Here is a 15,576-nt window from a genome sequence, read left to right as displayed (position 1 = left end):
TATTATTTCTCTTTCTCTGGATTGACCAAAAACTGTTCCACATAGACAGATGTTTTGGGATATGCAACTCCACAACAAAGGATTCAGGACTACAAGTCAAAAATGCTTAGTTTCAAGTCTCAGTTCTGCTTGAACCTAGGTTAACTGTTTCATTTAAGTAATTTACATAATTAACTTTTGGGGATTTTACTTCAGCTGCAAAATGGTCATAAGATCTCCTTTCCTCTCTAATTCACAAGGCTGTATTTGAGAGGCAAATGGGGCAATGTATGTGAGACATTCTCAACAGGGTAGAAATATAGGAGTTATTTTCAGAATAAAGAGCAAAACATTGGTTAGAAATAAAATCTACTAGTGAATAAGCCAACCAAGTCAATAAATTTGATTTTATCACTGATTATGATATTGTAACACCAATCTTAATATGAATGCAATTACTCATTGATTCTTAAATAATGGCATAAGGACAGGTATTCTCCCTAATATATTGTTTCTTTATGCTAATTCCTCACCAAAGAATTGAAATTCATAATAGCAAAACAAATTAAGAGTATTACATTAAAAAGTATTCTCATATTAATATCACATAAGCAGGGTAACCATTGCTTATATGGTTCTTACTTCCTTTTCTATAAAGCTAGCAGGTGGAACATTTTATTAGCCCTATATTACAGATGGAGAAACTGACTCAGATGCAGGAAAGCGTGCCCGGAGTTGTAGACCAATTCAGTGACAGAATCTCAGACAGACACTACTTGCTTATTTCTTCTGTGTTCATTAAGCTACTGAAAACATTATTTTACCATGATGCTGTAATGGGATTTTGTCCCAGGAAACAGAAATTTCTGTCAGTTGTCATTTCATAAGCATTTCAAAATGGGCAAAGGTACTCAAAGAAGCAAGCTACATAACAACAAGGGACAAAATTAAAACTGCCTAGCCTGCTAAAAATCTAATCCTATCCTTGCCAATTGACCTTATTAATGCTAGAGTGGGAGAAAAGAGGAGGTCAAAATATGAGTGAGGGTGCTATTCATTTCTTGCTGAATCTCAAATAAGGCACAATAAAGATTTCGTGTCTTTTATAAGTTGTAACATGATCATCTTCACTTCTTTTCTTTAAGTAATGACACTGCCCTTGTGCACAAAATAAAAATTTCCCCAAGAGCAAGAAGTTGGCAGTCCCAAGAGAGAACAATGAGAATCAAGGCAAGTGTCAAAATACTGTATTGTCTATGATTAGACATGTTATCCATTTGAGCTTATTCTATAAACATAAAGACAACCTATAAAGAAAAGTTCGTTTTAATGTAAACAACCCCCCCCCCCCCGTTAATGTAAACAGATCAATGTCATCACAACATGTACCTGACTTCCTATTGACACTCGTTGGGTAGTTTCAAACGCGGACATAAAATGTCCAAAATTCTTCTTATTTATTGGAAGCTTTAAAAAAATCAATGAATTATCTTATGGATCAAGCATTATACATTACAATATTAAATAGGAGTACCTTTCATAAACTAACAGCCAAGATTTAAAGGTCACCTTCTCTGTATTCCGTTATGCATCCTTTGCCTACCAAATCTCTCGTACTGACCTGTATCACAGTATCGTTTAAAAAAAAAAAATCCTGTGTTGCCGTTAGCAGGCATCTCACCTTGGATCAAAATCCCGACCACACACACACACACACAAAGGCAGCCGAAATTAAACTCTTCCTTTACATCTCTCCTTTACGAAATCTTACACAACTTTGTTCCAAGGTTAAATAAAATTCTGAACAAAAACTCTCTAATTTCCCAGTTTAAAACCGATACCCAATGAGCCCATCCTACAGTTCCAAAACAGGTAAGCCACTACTTCAACCATCCTAAGAAACAGAGCCCTGGGACCGCCTGACCAGAATCCACAAATCGCTCAGCCCGGTGCAGATCCCATCTCAAATCAAAGCTGGCAGGGACGAGGACACTGAGGAGAAAGCTCCGAGGCACCCGCGAGGCTCTCAGGGAGCCAGGGACGGGGAATGGGAACCTGACCCCATCTTTCCGTCCACGGGGAGGACAGCGAAGGAAGTGAAACGAGACCCTTCTCCGCCAGGAGAGCCCCAGACGGCTGCCGGCGTGCCGGGCCCGCCCCCGCCCCTCGACTCCCGCAGCCTCCCACACCGCAGGGACCCCTTCCCGCCGCCCGTCGCGGAGCCTCCCGGAGAACTCTCTCCGGAGATCCAGATCAGACGGGAGTGGCTTCTCCGTCTTTCCCCAGCGCGGACAGGGATCCCGGTCACCAACAACAAAGACGCCTCCCGCTCCCCTCCCCCCGCCCGGCCTCAGCTCGTGCCTCCCGCGCTGCGGCTCCCGGCCCGGCGCCCCCTCCCCGGGCCGGACCGCAGCCCCACGCACCTGCACCGGAGCGGCCGCGGCCGGGGCGCCGAGCCAAAGGGTCGGTGGGAAAGCTCTGCCGACGCGGTGTCCTCGACAAAGCGCGCCCCGCACTCCCGCCGCCGCCGCCGCCGCCGCCGCCGGAGGACTCTCCCCGCTCGCGGACGGGCTCGGCCGAGGTGGGGCGAGGGCTGCAGTCCCCGGCGGCGCCCGAGGGGGCCCGGCTGGTGCTCTCGAGTCTCGCCTCGCGCCGGCCCTGCTCCTCCACACGAGCTCGAGTTCTGCTGACTAACGGCCCCGGCGTGAGGCGCTGGGGCGGCCGTCGCCGCCTGCTCTCGGGCCTCACGTCCCGCGCGGCCGTGGTCGCAGCCGCCGCCACCTCCCTTTCTGGCACCTCAGACACCGCCACCCAGTCCCAGCCAGGTCTTTCTTCTTTCTGATCCTCTCTGCGCTCCTCCGCAGCCTGCCAGGCGCGAGGCTCGCTCCCGCAGCGGGACAGAGACTGGAGGATAGCCGAGGGGGGCGAGAGAAGTCCTCACTAAGCCAGGAGTTGGTCACTGACTGGTGGAAGGTGCCAAGGCTGACCCGGGCTCCAGCCGGCGAGCAGGCGGGGAGGAGGGACTGAGCCCCGACTCGCCCGGAGTCCACCAATCGAGGGCCGCGCAGCAGAGTTGGTAGCCCTCGGGACTCCGGGAAAGGCTAAGCCGACACGGCAGGAGGCGGGGATTGCGCAAAAGGGTAGCCAATAGGAGGAAAGGCTCCCCGCCCCTCCGCCTTGATGGACTGCCACGTTCGGACCAATGGGGGGATTCTCATTTCGAAGGAAGCGGGATTTGTTTGCCGGGTTTGAGAAAGAGGCTGTGTGGAGACAGGGCGATCGAATCTAGGCCGTGTGGAACGGCCCCGACGAAGAAGAGGGAGGGCGAGAGGCTGTCTTTTAGCCGCTGCAGCGCGTCACGTGGGCAGGCCGGGGGCGGGGGCCGGGAGGATAAGTTCCTTCCGGGTCAGCGGCGGAAGCGGCAGCGCCGCGGGGGTGGGTGCGCGGGGCTTCCCTGCGTCTTGTTCAGAACCCGGTCTGAGGCGGTGTGGTTTCGGCGATGAGCTCCCAGAAAGGCAACGTGGCTCGTTCCAGGCCTCAGAAGTACCAGAACATGTTTAGCTTCAAGAATGACAGATTCGATAAGAGTGCTCAGACCAAGGTAGGAACCTGCCTGTTGTACCGCCTGCCTGCAGGAAGCGTGGTTCATTGGAGGGGGCGGAGAGGAAATGACAGGAGCTGGCGCGGGTGGTGTGGACTGGAGCCCAGGGTTAGTCTTGGCTAACGCTCGCGTCTGAAACACGGGTCTGCAGTAGGAAAACCGGGGTGGTGGTACGATCATCTCCTTCGAATTTTGCGCCAGGTTTATGAGGCGTTATTTCTCTTTGGAAAACCCCAACCCGATAGGTCTGTAAGAATGTGAATGATTGAGTGCTTCTAGCCTTGATGTTACTACCAACGTAGCTGCATTTTCTCTTTTGTAAGATTGTTTTGAAGATCCAGTTGTTTGATTAATGTAAAAAAAATCTGTATTTTGCACTGTACTTCATTTCTTCACGAAGATTTCTGTAAACTGGGAGAAAATTCGGACTCTCTCGAAACCCAGTGGACTAGGCGTTGTGTATACTTATTAATTGCTGTCATTCTCTCTTCCTGCCCTCATATGTGGTAATTGATAACAAGGGAAGGTTGAGGGCCAGTCTCACATGAGGTAAACCTCATATTCATATAAACTGGAGTTCAAATTTACTAGGTATGTGTCTTGAGTGAATAGTTTAATATTTAATTTCTCTGCATCTTACTTTAGAGTCAGATGAGAACCTGGCAGAGTTGGGATACTAAACTAGATGAATAAATATCGGGATCATAATAGGTGCTTAACAAGTGATTAATTTGCCAACATGGATTAAGAAAATGAAGTAATCTGTTTATGGGTAACTTGTGATCTCCTTTCTTTTACGTTCCTCTTCCCCTCTCCTTCTACTTTACAAATATTTAATGAGTGTCTAGATAAAGAACCCATTTGAAAAAGAGTACAGGTGATAGTGGTCTTTGTATACTTGAATATTTGAAAGATACTTCATTAAGTTCATGGATAAGTGGAATTCGGGACCTCCATTGTGGCACAGTGTGTTGTGCTGCCACCTGACTGGCAGGTGTTTTTTGAGTCCCTGCTGCTCTACTTCTGATCCAGCTTCCTGGTAATGCACCTGGGAAAGCAGTGAAAGAAGGCCCCAGTCATTGGACCCCTGCACCTACGTGGGAGACCCAGATTGAGTTCCAAGTTCCTGTTTTTGGCTTGACCCAGCTTTGTCCATTGTGGCCATTTGGGGAGTGAACCAGCAGATGTGTCTCTCCCTCTCTCTGTACGTCTGCCTTTCAAATAAATTATAAAAAACATTAATATATATGTATATATGCAAAGTTACAACCTTAATTGAAGCTCAGTGGGAGAAGTGACAGGCATTAATCAAATAATTTTTTAAAGGATTTTAAAAAAAAATTTCTTTGAAAGGCAGAGTAGAGGGGAAAGGGAGAGAGAGAGCGAGAGAGATCCTCTACGTGGTGGTTTACTCCCCAAATGGCTGTGACAACCAGGGCTGTGCTAGGCCAAAGCAAGGAGCCAGGAGCTTCCTCCAGGTCTCCCATATGGGTGCAGGGACAAAGGTCTTGGGCCATTTTCCTCTGTTTTTCCCAGGCCATTAACAGAGAGCTGCATTGGAAGTGGAGCAGCCAGGACTCAAACCAGCACCCAAATGGAATGCTGGCACTTCAGGCAGTGACTTTATCCACTATGCCACAGTGCTGGACCCTCAATCTTTTTTTTTTATTAAGACTTTTTACTTATTTATTTATATCAGAGGTAGAGTCACAGACAGTGAGAGGGAGAGACAGAGAGAAAGGTCTTCCTTCTGTTGGTTCATCCCGAGATGGCCACAATGGCCAGAGTTGTGCCGATCTGAAGCCAGAAGCCAGGTGCCTCTTCCTGGTCTCACATGTGGGTGCAGAGGCCTAAGCACTTGGGCCATCCTCCACTGCTTTCCCAGGCCACAGCAGAGAGTTGGATTGGAAGAGGGGCAGCTGGGACTAGAACCAGCTCCCATATGGGATGCTGACACCGCAGGCGGAGGATTAACCAAGTGAGCCACGGGGCCAGCCCCTTGAACATTTCTAAAATGGCAATATAAATGTGTATAAGATAAAGTATTAGTAATCATTTTATAATTATGTCCGTGGTTGCAGATTGGCAGTTAAAGTAAGAATGTGAACTTTTGTTTGTTTATAAATGTAAACTGGTGAAAGTAAACAGAGTAGTATGTGCCTGACTGGTGAAAGGGACTGCTTTTTTTTTTTTTTATACTATGAGTGTTTACATCTGATAAAATTCCTTTTTAAAAAAGATTTTACTTGTATATTTAAAGGCAGAGTTACAGAGGATGGGGGAGAGAGAGAGAGAGAGAGAGAGAATTGTTCTTCCATCTATTGGCTCACTCCCCAAATGGCTGTAATGACTGAGGCTGGGCCAGGTCAAAGCCTGTTGGGTGGTGGCAACTTCAACTGGTTCTCACACATGTATGGCAACAGCATGAAGAGTCATGAAAAAAGGGTCTAGGGAGTTGGGAGAATATCTAGCAGGAGGTTTTTATTAAATTTTGGGGGTGGTTAAATGCTTCCCTGAGAATCGAAGGATGGGTAACCACAAGGAATGAGAGCATACATCATCCTGTTGAGATTGCTGTTTGTTTTATATTTACAGTTAGTATTGTTTTTACTAACATTTCCTAAATTCTATTTTTTTTTTTTTAATTTATTTGAAGGAGTTGTAGAGAGAGAGGGAAAGACAGAGAGATCTTCCATCCACTAGTTTATTTTCCAGATGGCTGCAGCAGCAGAGACTGGGGCAGGCTGAAGCCAGGAGCTTCTTCCAGGACTCTTAAGTGGGGGCAGGGGCCCAAGTATTTGGATCGCTTTCTGCTGCTTTTCCCAGGCTGTTATAGCAGTGAGCTGGATTGGGAGTAGAGCAGCTGGGATATGAACCTGTGTCCATATACGTTGCCAGCATTGCAGGTGTGGCTTTACTCACTATGCCACAGCACCAGCGCCCTAAATTCTGTTTCTTAGAATCCTCAAGTTTGTTTTTTTTTTTGTTTTTTTGTTTTTTTAATATTCCTGAAGGTGCAGGAGTAAATTTCATGTTCAAATCATTTTGGAAATACTGCATTCTAGATCTCATTCTTAGGGAATCATAGTGCACATTGACAATAATGCTTTGTACTTTAAAAATGTATTTAACTGAAACCTACTTGATTCCAGAACGCTTTGGGTTATCTAATACCTATTGAGCTAATACTTTGTGGGACACAGTTATTTTGGGAAACTCCATCTTCACCTTTGTATGGAGAAGGAAGATGAAAGTCTGGCTATTTTGAAAATAGTTTTATTAATAATAGCTAATATTGTACTTAAGTGTATGTTAGGCACCATGAATGCATGATGCACATGATTTTTATCTTCAAAATAACTCTAAAAGATATGCTGTAACTATCTCATTTTATGTACCAAGAAATTAGGGCTTAGCATTGAATGACATGCCCATGGTTACATAATTAGCACATGACTCTCAGCTGATTAGGTGGGGGGCTCTGTTTTAGGAGACCACAAAAGACTGGCAAGCCAAAAGTCCTCCATTGTTTATATCTTTAAAAAATGTTATATTTTTGTATGTAACAGAAGCAATTTGATTCCAAATTAGGGTCAGAACAGAGAAGAATGAGTTTTATTACCTCTGACTCTAAATACTGCCTGCTTGAAATATTTTAAGGAAAGTCTGTCCTTGTGAGGTATGATGCCTGGAGTGTCACTTGTCACAAATATGGATAGTATAGGGTATATCCTGCTCACGTAATGTGAAAGTAGATACTAATTCAGTCTTGTTTCTAGCAACTGATATAGGCAGAATGTTTCTTACATTAAAGCTAAATATGATTTGATTTATATATATAAAAGAACAGGATTCTGTGTTTATAAGGATCTTTACTTTCAATAATCAAAAATAGGGAGAAAACAGATATATTAATCAGTAGGAGAATTAAGTGGATTGTGGCAGGTGCATACAATGGAATGTTACTATTTTAAAAACTTGGGGCAGACATTATGGCTCAGTGATTTAGACTGCCACTTGTGATGCCCTCATCCTGTATTAAAGTGTTGGTTTCTGTCCTGGCTGGTTTGCGAACCTCCTCCCTGCTAAGGTATAAGAAAAAGGGGCACAGGTTAGTGCCTCCTCACCGGGGCACCAAATATAAGCAAAGAAGCACAGAATAGAGAGGAGACAGAATACAAACTTGCGACCAGACCGAATTTATTCAGAGAAAATAAACTAGCAGAGGTTGACCAGTGTGCACACAGACTGGACACCTGTCAGAGGCCCAGACCCTAGCAGGCTGGTCCTTTTTATATCTTAGGTGGGCTAGGGTAGGGGTGAGAGGTAGGGGTTGGGGGTGAGGGGCAGTAGGTGGAGGTGAGCTTCTCCATACTGGTTCTTCAGGTTTGGCCCACTGGCTTCAAACCTGGGGAAGAATGCAGGGTGTGACTTAACTGGTCTCTTGAAAGAAAGCAGGAGTAACAAGAATCTAAAATGTTTGAGGCTTATGTCCTTGTTCCATCAGTGGTGCCTGGGAGGCAACAGATGATAATTCAAGTGCTTGCATCCCTGTCACCCACATGGGAGTTTTGGCTTCCTGGCTTCAGCCTGGTCCAACCCCCAGCTGTTGGAAGCTTTTGGGGAGTAAATGGATATATCCTCTCTCTCTCCCTCCCTCCCTCTCTCTCTCCCACTCTCACTCTTTCTCTGTCACTCTGCTGTTCAAATTAAAAAAACAAACAAAAATGAAATAGTGAAACTAGCAGATAGTGTGCATGAATCTCAAAAACATGGAGGGAAAGGCACTAGAAACAAAAGAGCATGTGTGATTCTGTGTGTGGTTAAGAACCGTGTTTGCCTTGTATGGTAGGAGGATGTACCAGAGTGGGTAGGAGGAAACTTTCTGGGTTGATGGAAACAGTGAGGATCAGAAGAATGAATACATGTATCAGATCTCATTGTACATACCATTGATGTAAATTTTGTCTCCAGTAAAAGTAAATAGTACAACAAAAGATTAACCCCCTCTGATGTCATGAAGTTTTATTTTTGTTTGTTTGCTTTTTGTTTTGGGAAAGTTATAGGGACATTATCTGTATTAGTCCTTTTAAAAATGAAAACTGTTATTCTCCAGAAATAAAAATAGCTTAACAGTCTAACAGATACAGAATATCTTAGCTGGGCCAGCCTTGTGGTATAGTGGGTTAAGCAAGCCACCTAGAGCAATGCTGGCATCCCATATGGCACTAGTTCAAGTCCTGGTTGCTGCATTTTCTATTCAGTTCCCTGCTGATGTGCCTTGGAATAAGTCAAAGATGGCCCACGTATTTGAACTCCTGCAACTCGTGTGGGAGACTAGATGAAGCTCCTGGCTTTGGCCTGGCCCAGCTCTTGGCCATTTGGGGAGTGAACCAGCAGAAGGGAAATTTCTCTGTCTCTGCCTCTCCCTCTCTGTAACTCTGCCTTTCAAATAGATAATTAAATATTAAAAAAAAAATCGTAGCTAACCACAAGTAGCTATAATTCTAATAATAGTCTTTAAATCTTTTCCAAAGTGAGCCTTCATCTACAAACTCTAGTCATAACATTGAGTTTGTTGCTCTGTAAAGAGTCATATAGATGGCCATTACAAAGTACATTTTGTGCTTAAGTTACTGAGGCTGGATACTGCTTTTTCCTGGTTTCACTTCAGAATAGAGCCATTATCTTAAGTTAGTTGGCCATGACGCCTGACACTATAAAATAAATGAATAAGACTTAACTATGGAAAACCTCATTTGCCATTGGTAAGGCTCATTTTGTCCAGGTAGCTTATAATCAGATATTATGGGATTTTTGTCCTATCTCTCCCTGCTCAGAAATGTTGAGCTTTAGGCAACAGTCCCAGGTTGGTCCAAGTAATTGCTTGTGTGAATAATTTCAGTATGAGTTATGAAGTGCCAGTCATGGAAAGAATGTTATTTCTCTACCAGCGGTGTCAGCAATTAGAGATTTCAGCAGGTGGGTAGTTCCTTGAGCCAAGCAGTTGGGCAGATATAGAATCTGCCTTAGTTGTTTCACGGTGATCATCCCTGACAATCTAGAGGTAATTCAAGTGATACAGAAATCATTTCTTTGATCTTTTTCCAAACTGGGTGCTGTCCATTAAATGAATTTGTGTTAAAGGAATCACCCCTCCCCCCCATTGATTTGTTACTAAATTCAGCATACTTTTTCAGTGTATCAGGCATTGTGATATGCATAAGAATATTCTACCTAATAAACGTCACAATGAGTGAAGCTCTTTACTCTTCCCTCATGCCTTTTCCAATATTTTAAGTGTTGACTTCTATATTTTTAAAAAAAAATTGATTTATTTATTTGAAAGGCAGAGTTAGAAGGAGAGACCAGGAAAGATCTTCTGTCTGCTGGTTCACTTCCCAGAGCTGTGCCATGCCAAAGTTAGGAGCTTGGAACTCCATCTAGGTGGATGGCAGATGCATAAGTACTTGGGCTGTCCTCTGCTGCTTTTCCAGGAGCTGGATCAGAAATGGAGCAGCCAGGCCTCAAATCAGCACCTGTAAAGGATGGTGACATCTCAGGTGATGGCCCGACCTGCTGCATCACAATGCTGGCCCCTTTGTGCTATTGCCTTTATATCCTCCTCCTCCTTCTCCTCCTCCTCTCCTCTGTTTCTTTCTCTCTCCCCCCTCATTTATTTATTTATTGGAAAGTGAGAGTTAGTTACAAAGGGAGAGACAGAGAGAGAGAGAAAAATCTTCCATCAGCTGGTTCACTCGCCAGATGTCTGCAATGGCCAGCACTCGACCAGGCCAAAGCCAGGAGCCAGGAATTCCATCCAGATCTCCCACTTGGGTGGCAGTGTCCTAAGCACTTGGGCCATCTTTTGCCGCTTTTCTGAGGCCATTTGCAGGGAACTGAATCTGAAATAGAGCAGCTGGATCAGGAACTGGCGCCGAAGGGATGCCGGCCCCTCACCTCCTTTTCACACAAAATAACTTCATTTATGACTAGGAGACATGCCCTGTGCTTGGATTCCCAAGTTGCTACTACTTGAAGCCAGTAAAGCAATTCCAAATGCTTCTTAATTTTGATGCTGGTGTTTTTGCCTTAATCATGTATTTTAGACATTTCATTTTATTTATAATGAACGACAACTGAAATTAATTTGTTTTGATTTGATCTATTATAGGGAATAGTACCATCTTATTGGATAATTTATGAAATTTTATAATTTATTGTCAGCACTTGTTCCTACATAACATTAAATATTATGGTATTAGACACAAAGTATCCTCAAAGTTCTTCATCCAGATAAATTAGTTCTCTGGAGAAAGAGAAGGACATAATTTAAAAGAATTCTCCCTGAAATGGGTTGTTTTCGATTACAGAAACTGTAGTTTAGAGTGACAAAATTTAGGCCGGCGCCGTGGTTCACTAGGCTAATCCTCCACCTTGCAGCGCCGGCATACCGGGTTCTAGTCCCGGTCAGGACGCCGGATTCTGTCCCGGTTGCCCCTCTTCCAGGCCAGCTCTCTGCTGTGGCCAGGGAGTGCAGTGGAGGATGGCCCAAGTGCTTGGGCCCTGCACCCCTTGGGAGACCAAGATAAGCACCTGGCTGCTGCCTTCGGATCAGCGCGGTGCGCCGGCCGCGGCAGCCATTGGAGGGTGAACCAACGGCAAAGGAAGACCTTTCTCTCTGTCTCTCTCTCTCTCACTATCCACTCTGCCTGTCAAAAAAAAAAAAAAAGAGAGTGACAAAATTTGACAGAGAACCACAGGGCAAAGAGTTACAGGTTGTGGCATTTGTTATTTTAAGCCAGAGTACTCCTTCTGCACCCACGGTAGTAGTATTGTGAAGTCACAGGCCGGTGTATGGAGAGTCCTACTTGTTGTCAGAACACCCTTGCTGCCAGCTCACTTCACTCCCAATCATTTGTGTTCTTTTTCTCCTCATTGACTTTGTGAAAGGGAGAAATGAAATAAGAAGTGGAAAAAGGAATAGCTAACGTGCCTAATATCTCTTTCTTAGATTTTCCTTATCACTCCAGGCCAAATAGTATTTAAATGTTTTGTTTTTTTTTGTTGTTGTTGTTGTTGTTGTTGTTATTGTTGTTGTTTAAGATTTACTTATTTAAAAAAAATTAGAACAAGAGAAACACAGAGCTCGTCTTCCATTTGCTGATTTTCTCCCCAGATGGCCGCAACAGCCAGGCCAGTCTAAAGCCAGGAAGCAGGTGCTTCTTCTGGGTCTCCCATGTGGGTAGCCTGGGCCCAACTTGGGCCATCTTCTGTTGCTTTTCCCAGGCCATTAGCAGGGAGCTGGATGGAAGTGGAGCAGCCAGGACACAAACCAGCACCCATATGGGATGCTGACATTGCAGGCAGCTGCTTTACCTGCTATGCTACAGTGCTGGCCTCTGTTTAAATGTTTTGAGTGAATTAAATAAATATTGCTTTTCTGAACTCATGGGATTTATATAAGGCCCTGTACATGCAGGTATTTATCATTAAGTTTCTTTCTTTCCTTGGTAACTTAAGCAGAAAAGGAATTTATTGGAAAGATATTGAGGAACTTTCATGCAGCTTATATGGAGAATTTGTTTTTGTTTTTTGTTGGTTTTGGCTGGGTTTGTAGTGTTTGATGTCAGCCGTCATTACTAGGCAATCACTTCCCCATTTCCGGTTTATATTTCCTAACCTGATGGTAATCTCCCAACCTTTCAGTGCTCCCTCTCTAAGTCCTTTTGCTTTACCTGTTGGAATTAATAGTTCTGTATTATTAAGTAGAGATACATAAAAGTGTTGAAAATACAGTTTCTTTCACTCTGTTGCCCTACCTGACATTTCTTACGACGCTGTTTCCCTGTAGTCTTCTTAGGTGATGGTGTATTTTCATCCCACGTCTTCACTGATGCTGCCCTTACCCCATCCTCATGTAGAACCCTTTTCCCATTTGATGTTTTAGTTCATTTTCTCCTCACTGAAAAACTCTAGTTCTTCTGAAACACATGCTGTTAGACTATCTCCTCTAGATCTCTACTAACCTTCTAATTAATCCTTATTAGTACCTGGCTCTCTGCCTTTCCACAGATCCTGTTATCATACTTATTAATTGCTACCTGCACATGGATAATTCGTATAACACCTGACCTCTCAGTTTTTAGAACTGCCACCTTGGAAATCTATTCCTATAGTCAAATCCTAAACTTTTTTATTGGTTCTAGCTACTGTACATGTGAACTTTAAAAAAATAAAATAAAACTGATCATCATCGACTTATATGCCTTCCTCAGGTAACTTAAAAAATTCCTCAGGTAACTTAAAAAAAGATTATTTATTTATTTCAAAGGCTGAGGGACAGTAAGACTGAGAGCACGCATGAGAGAGCTATTTTCTATCTACTGATTTACTTCTCAAATTCTGCGACAGTTACGGCTACTCCAGGCTGAAACCAGGAGCCTGGAACTCCATCTCTATGATGGCAGGGATCCAGTACTTGAGCCATCATCTGCTACCTTCTCAGGCACATTAGCAGGAAGCTGGTTCAGAAGCAGATTAGCTGGGACTTGGGTATGCAGGTGTTTCAAGCTGGAACTTAACCTGCTGTGTCAGAATGCATGCCCCACTTTTAAAAATCCCGTTAGATACTCCTGTCCTTTAAACCTTTTACTTTGGCTAACCTCATTCATGTCCTTATTTCCTTATCTAGTTCAGAGTCTAGATTCCATCTATATAATTGCTCTTTTGCACATATCTCAGCTCTCTTGTCCTTTTATCCCTCTGTAGTACTTGACTGACAGACTTCTAACCTTGCTTAGATCTAGCTTTTTATTATTCCCCCAGCACATCTACCCAACTGTATGTGTGTGTATCTGTATGTGTATATTCATTAGCCCCTCCACTTTGACCCTGGAGCTCATCCTCCCTTGCTTACCTAAGGACTTAACTGGCAGAAGACTCCTTATTGTCCATGCCCTCTTTCATCTTCAGTCTTCATTTCTACTGGGTTATTACAATTTCTTTAAAAACTCTAGAAGCCGTGTTCTTTTCTAATTACTGCCCTGTCTCTCTACATCTTTATTGAAAACTCTTGCTTCTTCATCCCCTTCCACTATTTCTATCCCTGTTCATATAGTTTTTAAATACTCACCATTGTACTAAATTCATTTTTTGTCAAGGTCATTGATCTTTGTGTTGTCCTTGGTTAATGCTTAGTTCTTTTGAGTGATAATAATCTGTCAATGTAAGTTCATTAATAGTCAGAAAGGTACCACTCTGATTTTTTTGAAGAATGAGAACATTTTGATGTGTATTTATTCAATAGGGAAAAATTCTCTGTCAGATTTTCTTTGCAAGTTTCTGGAATTTTTGGCCGAAAGTATCAAGCTGTTGTTCAAGACCATATCTACAGTGACAATATGTGTCTTTGAAAGACATTCATCTTGGAATCAAAAGATTTAGGTCAAACTCTTTGCTACTTACTGGCTGTGTGATCTTGAACAAATTACTCAGTCTCTCGGGCTCTTAGTTAATTTTGCTATATTGTAAGTGTTAAGTACATTTTTTAAATTTTTATTTATTTATTTTTTTATTTGACAGATAGAGAGAGAGAGACAGAGAGAAAGGTCTTCCTTCCGTTGGTTCACCCCCCGCAAATGGCTGCTACAGCTGGAGCTATGCCGATCCGAAGCTAGGAGCCAGGTGCTTCCTCCTGGTCTCCCATGTGGGTGCAGGGGCCCGAGCACTCGGGCCATCTTCCACTGCCCTCCTGGGCCACAGCAGAGAGCTGGACTGGAAGAGGAACAACTGGGACTAGAACCTGGCACCCATATGGGATACTGGTGCCGCAGGCGGAGAATTAACCAAGTGAGCCATGGCACTGGCCCCGAAAGTTTTCTTTTTAAAAAAAATTTATATATTTATTTGGAAGGGAGATTTATAGAGAGCAAGAGGGAAAGAGAGAGAGAGAGATCTTCCATCTGTTGGTGTGATCCCTAGATGGCTGCAATGACTGGTGCTGAGTTGGAATAAGGCTAGGAGTCTGGAGTTTCTTCTGGCTCACTTTTGTGGGCGGCTGGCGCCCAAGCACTTGGGTCATTCTCTGCTGCTTTCTCAGACATATTAGTAGGGAGCTGGATTTGAAGTGGAGCAGCTAAGACTTGAACTGGTGCCCACTTGGGATGCCAGAGTCTTAGGCAGCGCTTAAGGGTTAAATTTTATGAACATGTGCACGTGGTGTTTTAACAATGATAGTCCATCTGTCCCTTGATTTTGCTAACCTGTCCATTATGCTCATATGCTACCCTCTTGGTGATACCTTTCCTAGTTAATCCTGTCTGGAATGTCCCTATCCTTTACTGTGGCATTTATTACTCTCATCAAACATATGTGTGTTTAGTTATTAGTGTACAAGTCTTTGCTTCTTTCTCTATGTCACACACATACACATATGCTATTTATCACTCAGATATAGGGACTAAAATGTTTTTGTACTACTCACGGTATACACCCTGTAGCAGCAATCCTGTGAGATAGCCAGAAAGAACAGAAATTAAGTAGTTTTTTATTGACATCATATGATTGATTGCTGATATGTGTTAATTCACCTTGTTTTCTCTATTTTGAGAGAGAGAGAGTGTGTGAGAGGGAGAGCGAGAGTACTCCATCAGCTGACTTACTTCCCCAAATTCCTACAATAGCTAGGGCTAGGCTAGGACAGACAGGCACCCAGAACTCCTCCTGGGTCTCCCACCTGGATGGCAAGGTCACAACTTCTTGAGCTATCATCTGTTGCCTTCCAGGATGTACATTAAAAGGAAGCTGGAATCAGGAGCAGAGCTGGGACTTGGACCCAGACACCAGTATGGGATATAGACTTCCCAGTTGGGGTCTTGAGCTAGGCTAAACGCCCACCCCAGTTCACATGTCTTAATTGAACCCCTGTTATGTACCAAGTACTGATCCTTGAAGTCTTTATTTAAGAATCTCAACCTGGTAACTAATTTTAAAAG

General features: G+C 43.8%; 2 protein-coding genes across 11 annotated transcripts in view; one reads left to right on the top strand and one right to left on the bottom strand.

Moving 5' to 3' along the window:
- Positions 1-2,972, bottom strand: part of ABHD17B (abhydrolase domain containing 17B, depalmitoylase) — a 39,089-nt gene extending 36,117 nt beyond the window's left edge. The window contains exon 1 of one of the 2 annotated variants that reach the window (XM_002708204.6): positions 2,403-2,972. The gene's annotated coding sequence lies outside the window, so the exon portion shown is untranslated. The remainder of the gene's footprint in view (positions 1-2,402) is intronic. The other variant, XM_051858763.3, reaches the window with a different exon arrangement.
- Positions 2,973-3,158: 186 nt separating this feature from the next.
- Positions 3,159-15,576, top strand: part of C1H9orf85 (chromosome 1 C9orf85 homolog) — a 66,957-nt gene continuing 54,539 nt past the window's right edge. For 2 of the 9 annotated variants that reach the window (XM_089316331.1, XM_051858768.3), the window contains exon 1: positions 3,210-3,580. Coding sequence is in view for 2 of the 9 variants with exons in the window: in XM_002708205.6 (XP_002708251.1) it covers positions 3,479-3,580 (102 nt within the window). In the remaining 7 variants the exon portion in view is untranslated. Of the gene's footprint in view, positions 3,581-15,576 lie in introns of all 9 variants that reach the window. The other 7 variants (XR_016223285.1, XM_008256371.5, XM_070050800.2 and 4 more) reach the window with 5 other exon arrangements.

This window comes from Oryctolagus cuniculus, chromosome 1 (assembly GCF_051225735.1).
Source record: "Oryctolagus cuniculus isolate XC-2025 breed Fujian yellow rabbit chromosome 1, ASM5122573v1, whole genome shotgun sequence".
In the NCBI taxonomy this organism is placed as follows: Eukaryota; Metazoa; Chordata; class Mammalia; order Lagomorpha; family Leporidae; genus Oryctolagus; species Oryctolagus cuniculus.
This window is presented reverse-complemented; position numbering and strand designations above follow the sequence as displayed.